The 15,844-nt window shown below is 39.1% G+C and overlaps 2 protein-coding genes across 2 annotated transcripts; one reads left to right on the top strand and one right to left on the bottom strand.

Annotated features, from left to right (window-relative positions):
* Positions 1 to 222: 222 nt before the first annotated feature.
* Positions 223 to 12,177, bottom strand: atp5pb (ATP synthase peripheral stalk-membrane subunit b). Its single transcript, XM_049580959.1, is given in 8 exon segments — positions 223 to 474; positions 1,294 to 1,473; positions 3,347 to 3,472; positions 3,592 to 3,755; positions 4,036 to 4,181; positions 5,188 to 5,224; positions 6,044 to 6,210; positions 12,011 to 12,177. Coding segments are annotated over 8 exon segments (1,050 nt in total). The 5' UTR covers positions 12,163 to 12,177; the 3' UTR covers positions 223 to 396.
* A 133-nt stretch (positions 12,178 to 12,310) lies between these two features.
* Positions 12,311 to 15,684, top strand: LOC125891581 (TRAF3-interacting JNK-activating modulator). Its single transcript, XM_049580957.1, has 8 exons — positions 12,311 to 12,640; positions 12,877 to 12,948; positions 13,184 to 13,324; positions 13,502 to 13,639; positions 13,720 to 13,855; positions 13,954 to 14,099; positions 14,496 to 14,612; positions 14,858 to 15,684. Exons 3-8 carry the CDS (start codon positions 13,223 to 13,225, stop codon positions 15,056 to 15,058), a joined length of 840 nt encoding a protein of 279 aa, XP_049436914.1. The 5' UTR covers positions 12,311 to 12,640; positions 12,877 to 12,948; positions 13,184 to 13,222; the 3' UTR covers positions 15,059 to 15,684.
* The last annotated feature ends 160 nt before the right edge of the window (positions 15,685 to 15,844 follow it).

Raw genomic sequence — 15,844 nt, 5'->3', positions numbered from 1 at the left:
CACAGTATCTCCTTCAGAGTGATCAAAGGTCTTAAGTGCTCCACAAAATGCTCTTATACAATTATCTAACCCAGGCGTAATCTGCTGTGGCTATAAAAACGGTGACGGTAATAATGTTCCACATTCACAACTAACGTCACCGACAAACACCTAGGCAAAGGTTAAAACGCTGAAAGAAATAAAACACTTTTCCTTGAAGTGGAAGAACACAAAAAAGCCAGATGAAGTTGAATAAGAGAATGATTTATTTTACCATCAGCTGACGTGTAAATACTGTACACACCCACAACATGTTGACAGAGACAATCTTTAATGAGGGAATTCTGTAAAGAAAAGTGAACGTCTCGTCTTAGGGCCATGAGTTGGGGACTAGAGAGGTCTTCTCTGAAGACTTGTTTAGGCTGTAGCTTTGGCCTGAGTGACTTTTGCCAGAGCCTTCAGGTCTGTGATGCACTTGGCGATGCTCTCTTTCTCCTGAAAAACAAACACACAGGTAAGAAGCCATTAAATGACACCTCATTGATGTATTTACAACGGGAGACAGTGTGCAGGTTACATTATCAAGGTGTAACCTGACAGGCAATACAGAGAAACACCCATGACACAATGTCCAATAAAGTCCCTCCCTACCTCCCTCTCCCCTCCCAATCACAGAGGAGTTGAATCTCATTCAATCGTCCCTCCGGGCTCATTAATGCTGTGTTTACGCTATGAGCGAAACAGCAACAGCGAGCCCAGCAACATTACTGCCAAGTGTTGCTCAAGTGCTTGTTGACATAGTGACGTCATCACAGGTTTAAGTGTGTCTGCTACGTGCAACATAGTACCTCAAACTTTCATGGATGTCTGAGACCCATTTTTTACTCTACATTTCGCCACCCCACTGCATCCCTGTTTGCCCTGCAGTGCATGGAAAGCTAGCATCAGCTAACTTAGCACCACAGCTAGAAACAAATTCATATGATTGGCTGACGCTTCAGCATCACTGGAGCACTGAAAAAGCCTCCAAAGCAACTAGTGACAGGTATCAGTTCATAGCTTCATGTCATCTCCTTCCTCTGAAAACAACCTTTAGCCTGTTACTGTGCTGCTCATAGTATGAACACAGCATTACAGTAAAGATAGACATGAAGGTAACAAATAAAAAAAAAAGATTTGTTCATATTGGTTATATAATTAGTCTGCAAATGTGCTGGTTTAAAATGGGACCAAACTTTTCGATGGAGTTTTTAAGCCACAATAAAGGCCAAAATGTGGCCTGCAAACGGAGCAGTTTGACTCAAGAGGACTGACCTGCTGAGGTGTGATGCTGCCAATGACATTCTTCTCCACCCAGTTCACCATGTGCTCCTTCTCCATCTGGCGCTGGAGATGCTGCAGGGCGATCTGGTAGTCCAAGCGCCTCTTCACCTCATGGGTTGCCATGTGTAGCCTCTCTCTGTAGTTGGTCTCCAACAGCATGGCCACATTGTTCTGAGAGAAAAAAGGAGAGTCAATGTAGTCCTTGTTATCACACCGGTCTACACTTGGGTTGCTAAAGTTGGCATTTAATGTACTTCTATAGTTATTTTAAGCAGATTAAATTCCTTCTTTACACGACTGTAACATCAGGTTGCAATTTAAATGACAAAGAACAGTTTGAAATTTAATTACAGTGAGCAAAGACACACAGCTCTAAACGCTGAATCTAATTACTGTTCGAATGTTTCAAATCTCCTGCAATGAAAGCTTGATTGGGTAAAAACAGGTGGCTGAGGGAACTTCTCTATATTTTTGAAATGTATTTTCATGCTTTTACATTGTAGAAAGCCATCTTTACAAATAGAGGTTATTTGGTGTGTTTGTTTTGTACATGGAGAACAAAACACACTTTTTCAGTGTGAAGGGCACAATAATGCCTCTCCCGTCATGTAACACTGTGGTGACATTGACTACATGGATGTTTTAATCATCTAATTATTCTTCTTATGGAGCCAAAACTATTTCAAATGTTAAAAATACATTTTATGTCTGAATAATGCTTTTTGTATCACTGTTAAAACAGCCATTAGGAATGACAAAACACCATCAATTTAACAGGTGATTTCAGACTTTTGAACAGCAGTACCTTTTAATAAAAACATTATTAGGTTTGGCAAGAATGCTATGTGCTCATAAATGCAGTCCGGATTCAGTTCTAAACTGTATACTTTCTAAAAAGACTAAATTTGTAAAGAGAAGAAAATACATCACAATTACCCCTCACTAAGTGCTTATTTAATGTTTGGGATACAGCAGAACCTCAAATCAACATTCTTCTTTCCTGTTATACTTAGCGTAGGTATGTGCTATATATATTATGTGCTGGGCTCGTCTGTGTTGAAAAGGAAACCAAATTTTTAAGATGGTTGAAAGATGTGGCTGAGGGACTGTCACAGTCTTTACAGACATTTTACATCATATACAGTCAAGTCTTGAGTTAGCTAATGTTAGCAAAACACTACGTTAAGTATAGCTACATTAACAGGAGTTAGCCTAAGGTCAGATCAACGTCAGCCAGGTTTTCTTTCTCCTTATGGCTGTGATAATGTTAAATGGATTTGGAGGAGGACAGACAGGTTGGTTGATGACATGTTTTTGAGATTTCATGAATTATTGTTATCTAGCAAAATCAAGGCTAACGTTTCTTGGGGGCTATGTGCTGCCCCAAAGTAACAAAACGTTCTTTGGTGAAGAGAGACTAATGTTGGGTCAGCAGCATGATTCAGTAAAAAAATACATGGATAGAGAACTTTTCTGATCCCCAGAAGGAGAAATGGGAAGACATAACTGGCAATGCAGGAGCAATGACACCTGACACTTTCCCTTTTTCGTTAAAAACAGAAGCCTCAATTTGTGTTGCCTAGTTCATAAAGGTTAACATTGTGAATGTATCCTTCCAGCACATACTCTAGTTCCTGTCTTCTTCATGAAGCTACATTGCCTGACACACAGAAACTAACAGTCACTGCTGCACCAGAACATGTGGAACTGCCATTTCTTTTCATTTATACAGCTGGTTGGTGTGTTGCACAGATCAGTGTTAAATTCATTGACCTTTATCTATTTATGGACTCCTATTTTTCCAAGATCTGTTTTTGCTTCTTTCCTAGTAATGCAGCTCCAGACAGTGATAGCGGCCGCTGCAGGTTCTTTGGCCATCAAGTGATGTAGTTGTAATTTCAATTTGTTGCCAGTAGAGGTCAATAAATGTCAAGGATCACATCATGATGCATGGCAATCAGGGTTTGTTGTGTGAATATGAAGCAGTGCATTATAAAGAAGGAAGAAATTTGAGAAATATCATGGACAAGTCAAAGCTGCTTACCCTCTTAGCATCAAAGAGCATTGACCTTCCCTCTACTCTCCACTGCTCCTTCTTCTCATCCTCAATAGCATCAACCAGGTTGGCGATGGATTCGTCCTTCACCTTCTGAGCCTTGGCCACTTTCTCCTGCAAACACACATACCAATGATCTTTGATTGTTACTTAAAACAGTACAAAATCTCAACTGCAGTTTGAGAGTATCCACAAAAACCCCCCAACACAAATCCATGCGGTTGCCAACCTACCTCATTCAATTTGTCAGCATAAGCTGCAACACTTGAGCCATATTTCTTGATACCATAGATGATGACGCTGAGAATGGAGGCGGCTGCAACAGTCTCATGGTTGATGACATAGATTTCCTTGGAAAGCATATAAACGAGGAGTCCAGTGCCGAGCATGTAGGGTCCTTGTGCAAAAAATGAAAAATGTACAATTTTTTCATTGTCAATAAAATTATGTTTGTGCAGCAGCTTAATTCTAATGACTTTATTTAAAAATACAGGGAGAAACAAAGCATTTAAAAAGCATAAGCAATAACACTAGGGAATGTAGTCCTACACCACATATGGCTCGGTTTCAGACAATTTGAACATACAGTTCTAATGAAATACTCAGAATTTCACTTTTTGCCTTTTCATAATGGAAATGAAATAATCAAAAGCTGAGTCTTGCTTCTGGCTACTGACCTGTGACTCCAGTTTTGGGGTACAGGAACTGGAAAAGCTCCTCTGGGATGATGCCATGACGGACTTTGCCTCCTGTCTCTGGCAGAGGGGGCACTGGGGCCAGACTCTGGGACGATGTGTGCAGGGAGCGGGATGCCTGGACCACACTGTGAGAGACAACATTATTAATAGTTTTTATTTAGGATATAGGATTTACCTTTTTTAAAACTGATTTGATGTGATTTTAATTAAGAATTTTAAAAGCACAACAACGCAAAGGACTATCGTGATATAAAATTCCAGAGGACTTTAAGGATTACTACATACACTAATTTCCAAAGTGGTCCTTAGTGAAAACAGCATACCATACATAAAAATATACACATAACAACTGTGAACAAGCCAATTAAATTATAGACCTACTCTTCCCCCTTCAACTCCACATCTGTGGTTCAACTCCCCTCCCTCATGGTGAACCATCAGTCCTCCCCACAAATTCTCCTTAATTTTTATTCTTAAAAATCCCTTTGTTTGGCTCAGTTAAAAATACAGGGAGGGTTTGTTTTTTAGGAATGTCCCAGTATAGAAAATTGAGCTTCTTGCCATTTTACCAATAATACAAGGTACACTGTACGACACGATGCTTGCTCTTGTGTTGCAATTATGTTGGCTTCCAAACATTTCAATTTGATGGTTCATATATTCTGGAGCCCTCTGTGAAGTCTATCAAACACATAGTTACATTTCAATTGTTTAACTTAATCTTTAACAGGTAATAATGCAATGTGCTTCATTTCTACAGGCCCTCTATATTTGTCCTGGGAGGACCACTGAGAATGTATCTCATAACATTATCCTTAGCTGCCGGCAAACTGTTTTTAAGCTTTTGGGAAAGCCCACTACACCATGCAGTGCAAGCAAAGTCGAAGTGGCATTGACCTAATGTGGTAACTAGTGTTTTTTTTTTTTTTGCTTTAATATTAAAAGTATTGTGTGTAACGACATAACAATTTCAGCTTTTTTGCAATTATAGATAAGACTGTTGGCACAGAGATAGACTGTTTATGAGATATATTAATTCCATAACATGTTACTTTAATTGTATTGCTTTTCTTTAGCAATACAATGTATCATCATGTTAGTAACAAAAGAGAACACAAAACAGACACATACCCAGCTCCAAGGGGGCCGCTGCTTTTCAGGCCATTGCCTGCAAAAAGATGAGATGATGACATAAATTCATGGCTACAACCAATGCTTGTTTTTATTCATGTTTTATTTGAGGATTATTTACTTTATTGATCAACACCTCCCTAAAACTGTTTCAACAAAAGCTGACCATTATAACCTTCATGAATGCTGGGTTAATTGCAGGACTATGGTATTAACCGAGTGCACTTCACTGTAAAATGACAAATGTAAACAGCAACCCAGCTACAGGTTGAGACAATTACAATGAGTGCTTACAGTATAACAGTAACTAAGATTAAAAGCTGAACTGGTTGGGCTTCAAATACACAACTTAAGGAATCCTTGAATGAAAAAGCACATTTTTGGTGGACTAACAATGTGAAGCCAGTAGAGTTAATCCTTCCTACAAACGTTGGGAGCATAAAACCAACCAATGCTAACTGTCAAAAAGGTGACATTTACAGGCGTGCAGAGCTAACGCTGGCTGGAGTAGCTAGCGGTTTGCTACGGTTACCTATCGTCATCTAACCTGACTGTAGCTAACCGGCAGTGATGTCTGCCAGAAATGCTGCAAATCCTACAAAGTCAATAGCATTACCAACAACTGCCAACACAAATACACAAGCAATATAGTTGCTGCAGTTTCAGAGAGTCCACCTGGCTTGTAGTTAGGATAGCTAGCTAAGGCTAGCATTAGCATGTCTCTCATTCAATGTGCGGCCTTCATTTTACCCTTCAGCTTCACATTCAATTTAAACTTTTGTTTAGCCTGCTTCACAGTCTGGTTATGCCAGTTAAATACATTTAATTAATTAATAAAAGCAAGATTAGTGCATACCCGAAATAATGAGGAGCCTGGACAGCATGTTTGAAGGATGAAGTGCCAAGTTCTTGCTACACCGGGCACTCTTGTTTCGGCCTCTTCGTGCCCTTCTGCAGAGAGACACAAGGATGCCGGAAACACGAGATATCACCCGGAAACATCGCGAGAGTACAGTAGAGCTCCTATTTTTAATCTTTTTTTAAAGAAAATACCGCTGGATGACGCTGTTCTCAATGTTACAATTTGTCACTGCCTTGACATTGAATTTAATGGTGGGAATATTAAAAATATAAAGCATAAAAATAAATTAATCTTTTATGACGGCGGAGTCCAAATAAACATTTTGTTGATATCACAATTAAGTTTTAAGAATTGTTAAAAAGTTTAAGACAGATGTTTTGTTAAATGGCATCAACATAAATTATAAAAGTAAGGAACATTTTTAGATGATACACTGCCCTACAACGAGTAGTCACTTTGAAAACATTTTTTGAAATTAATCTGGACTTCCTATAACAAATATTTTGATAACAATAAGGTTATTGAAGGGTATTTTAACATTATATACTAAACACATTAAGAAATTATATTTTTGAATCATGTGTGGCACAGAAACAATTATACATTTATTTTATAAATGTATGTATGCAAAATTCTTCGTGAGTAATGTTAGATGTGTTTTTTGACATTTTATGTGGAACTACTGTAAGATTAATATACAGAAACATGATGTTATTCTTTAATGTGGAAAAGATGATCTGGGCAGAGGTCATGTCTTTATTTTGAGTCTCCTCATTTCATATGGTAAGTTTTTCATCCATAAATGCAAATAGCGTAAAGGGATACCTAATATCCACCACATCAAAGATGTGCTGAAGCTGTACTGTTAAACATTTAAAAAACTGACAAATCAGGAGGCTGTGACTATGCTATACTATGATAGGATCCAGTGTCTTGGGTTAATTCATCTTGAAAGTACACATGACATTGATAAAAAAAATTGACAGCAAGTAAAATAACAAGTCAGCCAGCTTAATGCAAATAACACACACACACGCACACACACACACACCACCACCACCACCACCAAATATGAAGCTGATGTCATTTACAGCTTCAACAGACTGAAGCCATACATTTTCTATGAAAAATGAAACTGCTCTTATAAAAAAAATAAATTTCCAACCACACACACTGCACAGCTCTCTCTCTTGCATAGTGTATTATATTCCACGCTGCATGCAGGGGGAATTGTGTGTGTGTGTGTGTGTGTGTGTGTGTGTGTGTAATCTTGGGGCCCACCCGTGTATGGCATCAGCTTGATGCGAGTGGCTGGTGAGATAGAGGAACATATGACGCTGTGGTTCTCTTCACTTCCTGTAAAATTATGCTCAACAGAAACAGCTACATGTGAAACACAGACAAAAAACCCGGGACACTATTTCAGTAGAGTGAGAAAATGGATGACTTCTAAAACACCTCACGAGGACTATACCCCCACTGAATGAGATGGCGTTGTAGGTAAGCCCTGTAATAGTTTTCTGCTTATCAAGCAACATTTTGTCTTTGCATTATCTTGTACATTTTCCCTCCACAACCTCAATCAACACTTGCCAGGGCCGAGCCTGTCTCTGATAACTCTGTCACTGTGTGTTAAAGGAGCTTTCTGACAAAATATAATGCAACTACTGCAACATATACTATTACATTTACTGTCACTACTACAAAAGTGCTTCTGTATGAGCTGCTACTACTACTACTGTAACCGCTTCTACTACAACTGACCTGCATGGTTCCCAAAGTAAATGCATTTTCTCTATTGTAAGAGATAATGTGAAGTCTTTGCATTTTGAATTTATTTTTTGCATACTACTCTAAATGTGTAACTTTTGTTTCAACATTTGGGAGCACACATAAGAAATGGGGATTTGGGGGTCCTTGAGCACTTGCATTCCTGCTTTCTGCTAATTTTCATGCACCAGTTTGTGCATTTTCTTCACCAGTCAATGGTATAAATGTCTTTAATATGAACGAAATAAAAGTCCTCTGCTACCTTCATGCTTTTAGTTGGGGGTGGGTGTTCCCTGCATCCCCCTGACAATCTACGCCTATGCTGCTCACATACTTTTGGAGCACAACCACTAACTTTCTTTCTTTCTTTTCTTTTGTTTAAGCATGTTAAAGTCTCTTGAGGACAGTGTTTGAGGATCATATTTAAAACTCAGTTACTGCGTCTATGAAATATGAAACTGAAATGTATACAGTCTTTCTTTGTAATCACAGCCATCATTTTGCACATGCAACACTTAAAAACCACATTTTCAGCTGACTAACATTTTATACACATTAGAAAACTGTGTGATTTCAAGTCAACTGTTTTCATACTGTTTATTTCATCATTATTAATAGTTATAATTCATTTCCTGATACGTTGTTGTTGTAGGCTCGAGGCACTGTAACAGCCACAGGAGCTGCCATGGACGCCCTGGCTGTCAGTGGACTACAGCTCTCCCCAGTGAAACCCTTTGACCAAATAGTGGAAATCAGAGCAGAGAAACGTGAGCACCTGCGAGGACGTAACAACGTGACTTCGTGCCGCAGCCCTACGAGAGACTTTGACGCAAGACAAATAAAGAATGAACTGAAGGAAAAGAGGCATCTTGAATTTCTGAGAAGGAGATCAGTGAGCCCAGAGCCGCGTGGTTTGAATACTACAAACTATTCTTCCAGGAGAAAACTTTCACCACGGACTTTTTCAGTAAAACACCACAGGTCAATCAGCAAGTCAGAGACAATGCATACAAATATCCAAAATACTCCCACATCTAATGGGAGACATCCAAAGGTGACATTAACACCAAGAGGCAGCATGGCTGACGGCCCAAGCACCAGCAACTGGGTAAATATCCTTTGCGGTTGTAAGAAGGAATGCCACTACAGGGGTTATTAGGAGTTTGATTTCACCAAATACATGTTTCATCTTTCCACATCCACACACCTGAATCTTCTTCTCTCTCCTCACATCCTCAGGCTTTATTATGGTCAGAACAGGTCACAGTGATGAGGCCGGAGAAAGGTCATGCAAAGAAGCAAGCATCTACCTCCGCACCAGCGATAAAGGAATCAAACCAGCAGCGGACAAAAAGCATGGATAAAAGAGAGAATAGTATTAATGGTAAAATTATTGCCTAGCTGCATAACATTTTGATCCAAGACTTTCAAACATTTTTTCATACTAATAATGCTATTTATTATTAACTTCCTCTAAAAGCTCAAAAGACAAGCATCAAAACAGTCATCCCAGCAGAAAGGATTCAACAAAGGTTCTCCATCCAAACTGAAAGTATTCCCAAAAAAAAGGTGCTGCATGAGACCAGTGCGCAGACAGAGTGAGTTGAATTTATATCTCAAATTTAAAATCAGAGGCAGCTGAGATCAGCATTTTATAAATATTTCTATAATGAGATATTTTCTTTTGTGCAGGTCTGGTTTTGTTGTTGTCAAGGAGTCGGTACGTTTAAAACTCTTGCTTTGTTTACTGTTGATGTTTTTTGTTTTTTTTTTTATTAAATTGCATATCGGAAAAATTGGTTTTGATAAAATGTGACTGTTTTTAATGTCTCTTATCTCTCACATCATAGGATCTTCAGCAATTAACTGACTACTTACAGGTAAACCAACCATTTCATTCCCAAGTCAAATTTGTAAAGTATTGTTTGACCTGTCACTTTTAACAGTTGAAATAATGTGTCCTTCCTCTAACAAATGAAAAGTGAGGAAATAAAATGCATCCTTTCTCAGTCACACACACTCAAAGGTTTTATTTATACAGCCTTACTTGGTCTTGTATGATTAATAGCTTATGGTGGCTAGTAATGTTAGCGAATGTTAGCTACATTTTGATGTGTAACTGACATTACTAAAAAATAGTTTGTGAATTTTTTCTACTTGTGCTACTGTTACCCTACATTTAACATTATCAAATAGTTGTCATGTGAGACTATGTCAAAGTTACATAGCTGTGCTTTGTTTTGGAGCTGAGTTACTCTATGACTTGTAACAGCAGCTTACTGTGGCTTATGTTTGCTAATGTTAGTTAGATGTAGCAGTGCAACTGACATTAACATTACTGAAATAATTTTGTGACTTTTCTTGGGTCTTCTCGTGCTGTTACTCTACATTTTGCCATTTACCATGATAAACTGTGGCGTCAGTGGCTGTGAATAGCAAAAGTTAGATAGTATTACTTTGTATGATCTGAGGCTGTAGCCTATAACGTTAGTGGCTGATATTAGTAAACGTTAGCTTGATTTAGCTGCGTAACGACATTACTGCAATATGTTTTACTCCTCTCTACTTGTGCTGTTGTTCTGTTACACTGCATTTTAGCATTTAGCATTATCATGTAATTGTCACTTGTGATTACAAATGATGTTAATGATAAAAAAGTTTTGCCTTGTTTATGTAATTTGAAGCTTGGTGGCTAATGATGTATGCTAAAGTTGGTTAGATTTAGCTGTGTAATGTTAACTGACATTACGGAAATAAGTCTGTGACTTTTCTCTAACCTTCTTTGGCTGTTACACTGCATTTCACCATTTTCCATTGTCCAAGTGATTGTCACTTGTGGCTACAGAGGCTGTTAAGCAAGTTACAATGGTTTTACTTTGTTTATATGATCTGAAGCTACTGTGTGACTTGTAGCTTAATGGTGGCTGATGTTAGTAAAAGTTAGCTTGATTTAGCTGCGTAACGACATTACTGCAATACGTTTTCTCTACTTGTGCTGTTGTGCTGTTACATTGCTTTTTAACATTTAGTCTTATCAAATAATTGTCACTTGTGGCTATAAACGTTGTTAATGAGGAAAATAGTTTTGCCTTGTTTTTGTGATTTGAAGCTTGATGGCTAATAGTAAGCTGAAGTTGATTAGATTTAACTGTGTAACTGACAATACTAAAATAATCTGTGACTTTCTCTAGCCGTCTTGTGCTGTTACACTACATTTTACCATTTACCATCATAATCTGAAGCTCTGTAGCGCTGGGTGGCTAATGTTAGCAGACGTTAGCTAATTTTGTAGCTGTGTAACTGACATGACTGGAATAAGTTTGTGACTTTTTCTCCAGTGATGTTGTTACACTACATTTTACCATTCACCATTATCTCATAATTGTCTCTTGTAGCTACAGTGGATAGTTTTGCCTTTTTTATGTGATTTGAAGCTTGGCGGCTAACAATGTAACCTAAAGATTTAGCCATGTAAATTACATTACTAAAATGAGTTTCTGACTTTTAGTAAGCCTCGTGCTGTTACACTACATTTTACCATTTACCATCATAATTGTCACTTGTGGCTACAGTGGCTGTGAAAAAGCAAATATAAAATTACATTATCTGAAGCTTCTGTATGACCTGTAGCAATATGGTGGCTAATGTTAGTAGACGTTAGCTAGATTTGTAGCTGTATAACTGACATGACTGGAATCAGTTTGTGACTTTTTTCTACTAACGCTGTTACACTACATTTTACATTTGCCGTGACCCAATTGTCATGGGTGGCTACCGTGGCTTTTAATAGGCAAAATAGTTTTGCCTTGTTTATGTGATTTGAAGCTTGGTGGCTAATAATGTTAGTAATAATGCTAGATTTAGCTGTGTACCTGACATGACTGAAAAAAGTTTGTGGGTTTTCTCTAGTCTTCCTGTGCTGTGAAGCTACTGTATGGCTTGTAGCTTATGGTGGCTAATGTTAGCTCGATTTGTAGCTGTGTAACAGACCTGACTGTTTGTGACTTTATGGCTCTTCTGTACTTTGTTTATATGCTCTACAGCTACTGTAAGCCATAAATACAATACTACAGTTTTTATTGTCACCAAGTACAGTAGATGATAAATGATGTGGTGAGCATCATTTATTATAAATATCTGGTTAGCTACACTCAGTAGTTGCATGCTGTTGTAGCCACTGAAGTAAATGACATGGTTGTAGCTCACTCTGTCTTCTGCTGTGTTTTGTGCCAGGAGGCCCTGTGGAGAGAGGAGGCTGTGAAGGAGAAGCTGGCAGCCCTCCAGGAGCACACATCAAACCTCATGAACTCCTCAAACAAGATGTGGACGGTGAGACTCTCCATCTGTATGTGCAGGCCATTTACTAACATCAAACACACCCCCAGTGTTTCACATTGACAATATCCAAATACCAAACACATAAATATCTTGTTTTATAAGGTCATGTTGTTTTTGTTTTTGTTTTTTTTGGTTCCCTGGTTGATGTTCCACTGAAAATGAATTTGTCACAGTCGTGCACACAGCAGTGTATGGTGGCTGCTTCCTCAGGAAGGCCTATGCAGTCTGTGGTTTGGAGCTTCCTGCTTCCGCTGTAGCCTACACTGCACAGGACGAATGAAAGCTGTCATTCTTACACAGGAAGGGCGTGACAGTCAGCAGCTGTTATAGGTGCTATGCATCCTCATTAGCTCTCTTTTACTCTGGCTCTAATGAATGAAGGGGAAATATTGGTGTTCCCCTTTTATTGTTTTTCAATTTGAATTTGAGCAGCTGAGGATTTAGAGTAGTTTAAATAATTTATGCTTTTTCATTCTCAGTCAGGTATGTTATCATCAGGCAACTTATGTGTTATTTTCCAAACTAATGACAGTGTAATGCTAAAACACGAGCAGTCATTGTGATCTTTCTTGAGGCTCACTGATGCTGCAAGTTCCCTTTGTGCACCAGTGAGTGCAGACAGTGAAAGAACATACTGTGACAGATTTTGGTTGATGAACCATTAATTTTCCATCCGTAGGCAGCGTGACAGTCAGTCATTTCCTTTCTAACCCACACAGGCTCGTTGCAGTGAAGACCTGCTGAGAAACAAGATCAAGTCTCTGGAGGTGCAGCTGCAAGTCTACTTGCAGGTAAGAACAGCAGCTGGTGGTAAAAACAGCAACTGCTGGGTATTTTTAATCTTTCTTTTTTACATTATATCTTTGCGATAACTCAAACCTGTTGTCTTTCCGAAAACAGCAAATCTGCTCTACACTTTCACTGTGTCATACAGTGATAGCGTCAAATGAGCGCGGCTCTGTGGCTTTGGTTTGCATCTCATCCTGTGAGTGTTTGTAGGTTTATCTCAGCGTTGTGTCCTTATAGAAGCTGCCCAAGGATGGAGTGAAGAAACTGGTGATACAGATGGAGAAGCAGAAACTGCTGTATGAGGAGAGGGCCCTGGTTGCCTTGCAGAAGATCACACAGGAGAAATCTGAGGCACTTAGCAAGGCTGAGACAATGCAGGTCAAATATCTATTTTTTTCATATACACAACCACAGTGTACCTATTTGACTTTGGGGAGAGACACATCAATGTCACTGACTTATTTGGGGTTTCTGGCGACAGGTTTTGCTGTTGATATATCAAGAAGTCAGGTTCAGTACATAAATCTCAAAGATATTTTGTATTTTTGCCAGCAGGAAGCGCTAATTACAGCAAAGGCAGAGGCCCGGAGGTGGCAGAGTCTTTATGAGGAGCTGAAGCTGAGCTCTGCACAACTAAAGGAGAACCAGCACCTCAGTAATGAGCAGCTGCAACAGCTGCACAGCCAAGTGGAGGTAAGGCAGTCTGTGACAATGTGGATGGTCAGACATTTTTTAATGTAAATGAATGTGAGAAACATGTGTGTCCTGAGCAGCTGTCCAGAGCCAGAGAGGCCGCGCTGAGGGATGAGGTGGTGTCATTGAGACAAGAGAGGCAGGAGCTGCAGTACAACATTTGCCTTCTGGAAGAGGACAACCAGATTTTAAGGGAGGAAATCCAGCACATTACAGGCAAGACAGTTAGAGTCATGTTTTTATACTGAGTACTCTTCGTAATGTTTAAAATACTGCAGATGGATGATTTATTTAAACTGCTTTCTATTTCCTAGATGGCAGCAATGAGAGCCAGGACTTCCTGATGCAGGGGCTTCTGACGTCAGAGGAGGCAGAGCCACGACTGACAGCGAGGAGAGACTCTCAGGTGGAGGAGCAGTTCCGTCACACTCAGGAGAAACTGCAACTCAAAGAGAGAGAGGTGAGGTGGAGATGTCACAGTGTACTGATGCATATACACACGCTTTGTGTTTTGTTTAACTTGACATTAGATATTCATGAATTCACACTGGATGAATCAAAGATAATTTTCCACTCATTTACAGTGATATGCAAAGTCTGATGCAGGCCATTGAGAAAAATCTAATCTTAAATTAACTCAGGTTTCACTGACTGAGTATCAAATCTATTAAATATATTTACGAAGACGCATTTCATATTATTGCTCTCATTTCTGGGAGACATTTTAAAGCTAAAGGCACATTTTGCCATGTTTGGCTTTACATACAGCTTTCTAACAATCACTTACAATGTAAATTATATGATCTACATATGTGTCCCTTCCATATGGCTTGTGTGTGTGTGTGTGTGTGTGCAGTGTGAGGAGCTGCAGACAGAGCTGCAGGCCATGGAGCAGGAGTGTAAGTCCAGCCAGGCCCGGCTGTCGCAGTGCAGGGACGAGCTCCGGCAACTCAGTCACCGCCGCAGGAGATCGGTGAGCAGTGTGTGTGTGTGCATTTAGGAGAATTTGAAACTAAATGTCCTTGCTATGTCATTTGCCCTTACATTGTCATTGTCACATTTTCTGTACCAATTTATTTTGCCTCATTTTTGCTGCAGTGACTAAAAACAACTCAAACACAACATCAGCAGTAACGATTCCCCGCTCATACGTACATTTCTATATATAATGTGTATGTTACTATATTTAACTGTGACATTTCTTTCCTCTCTGTGTAGACACGATGTGGCTCCTGGTGGAAGGTGTGTGTGTTTTTCCTTCTTCTTCTCGCTGTGGCAGGGGTTGCCATGTTGTGGCTGTGGCATCCTCCTTTCAGGGAGCAAGTTGAAGACCTGTACTCAGACATAGAGAGACGTATCGAAGATTATCTCATGGACATGGCCTCTCCTCAACACTCAGGCTGTTTTAGACCGATATGATGTTGTCACTGCTCAGGAACATTGTTTTTGTTGTTGTGTTATTTTTAAAATATGACTTTTTTCTAGGATGTAGTTAATATGGTTTAATTTCATGCAATTTTAGACTTGGAACTCAACGTGTGTGTGTGTGTGTTTGTGTGTGTGAAAGTGTTGTGGTGATGTGTGTAGGGAGTTTGCAGAAAGTTCAGATACAAGAGACCACTTCCAGAGTGATACATGTTTGCAAATGAAAAGCACTATCACAAGTTGGCTGATATAAATGACGTTTTAAGAAACTGTGAGTCAATGATAATAATAGTCAGGAGAAGAAAAACAGGAAGTATCCTCTGTACTGTAAACAGCGTATTTAATGGGAAGCACCACCATGAATTGTTAAAAAGCCATATAAAACACAAAAAGACAACACATTATTCTCTCAGCTGCCAACTTCAATAAAAGAATATGGGGAGAGAAAAAACTCAATAAAAGAGCCATTAGAGTTTTATATTGTACGAAATAAAGAAACATTGTTAGTATAACAAATGTCACTGTTTGTTGAATTGTTTTGAAAAACATTTTTAGTCTTGATGATACCGATTTGAAATTGAATAAAGTCAGTGGTTGGAGTACTGAGTTTGTGGTGCTTTGACTTCATGCAAGATATCTGATATCTCCATGGCGAAGACTTTGGGAAGAAGGACCACGCTTTGGTGAAGAGTTATATCCTGTTACATCTTAAACAAATCATCCACCAGCCAACATTTATTCCCCTTGGGTAAGATCTCATCCTACAACTAAAAATTCACA

The sequence above is a fragment of the Epinephelus fuscoguttatus genome, linkage group LG7 (genome assembly GCF_011397635.1).
Source record: "Epinephelus fuscoguttatus linkage group LG7, E.fuscoguttatus.final_Chr_v1".
In the NCBI taxonomy this organism is placed as follows: Eukaryota; Metazoa; Chordata; class Actinopteri; order Perciformes; family Serranidae; genus Epinephelus; species Epinephelus fuscoguttatus.
Note: the sequence above shows the minus strand (reverse complement) of the source record. Positions and strands in the feature narration are given on the sequence as shown.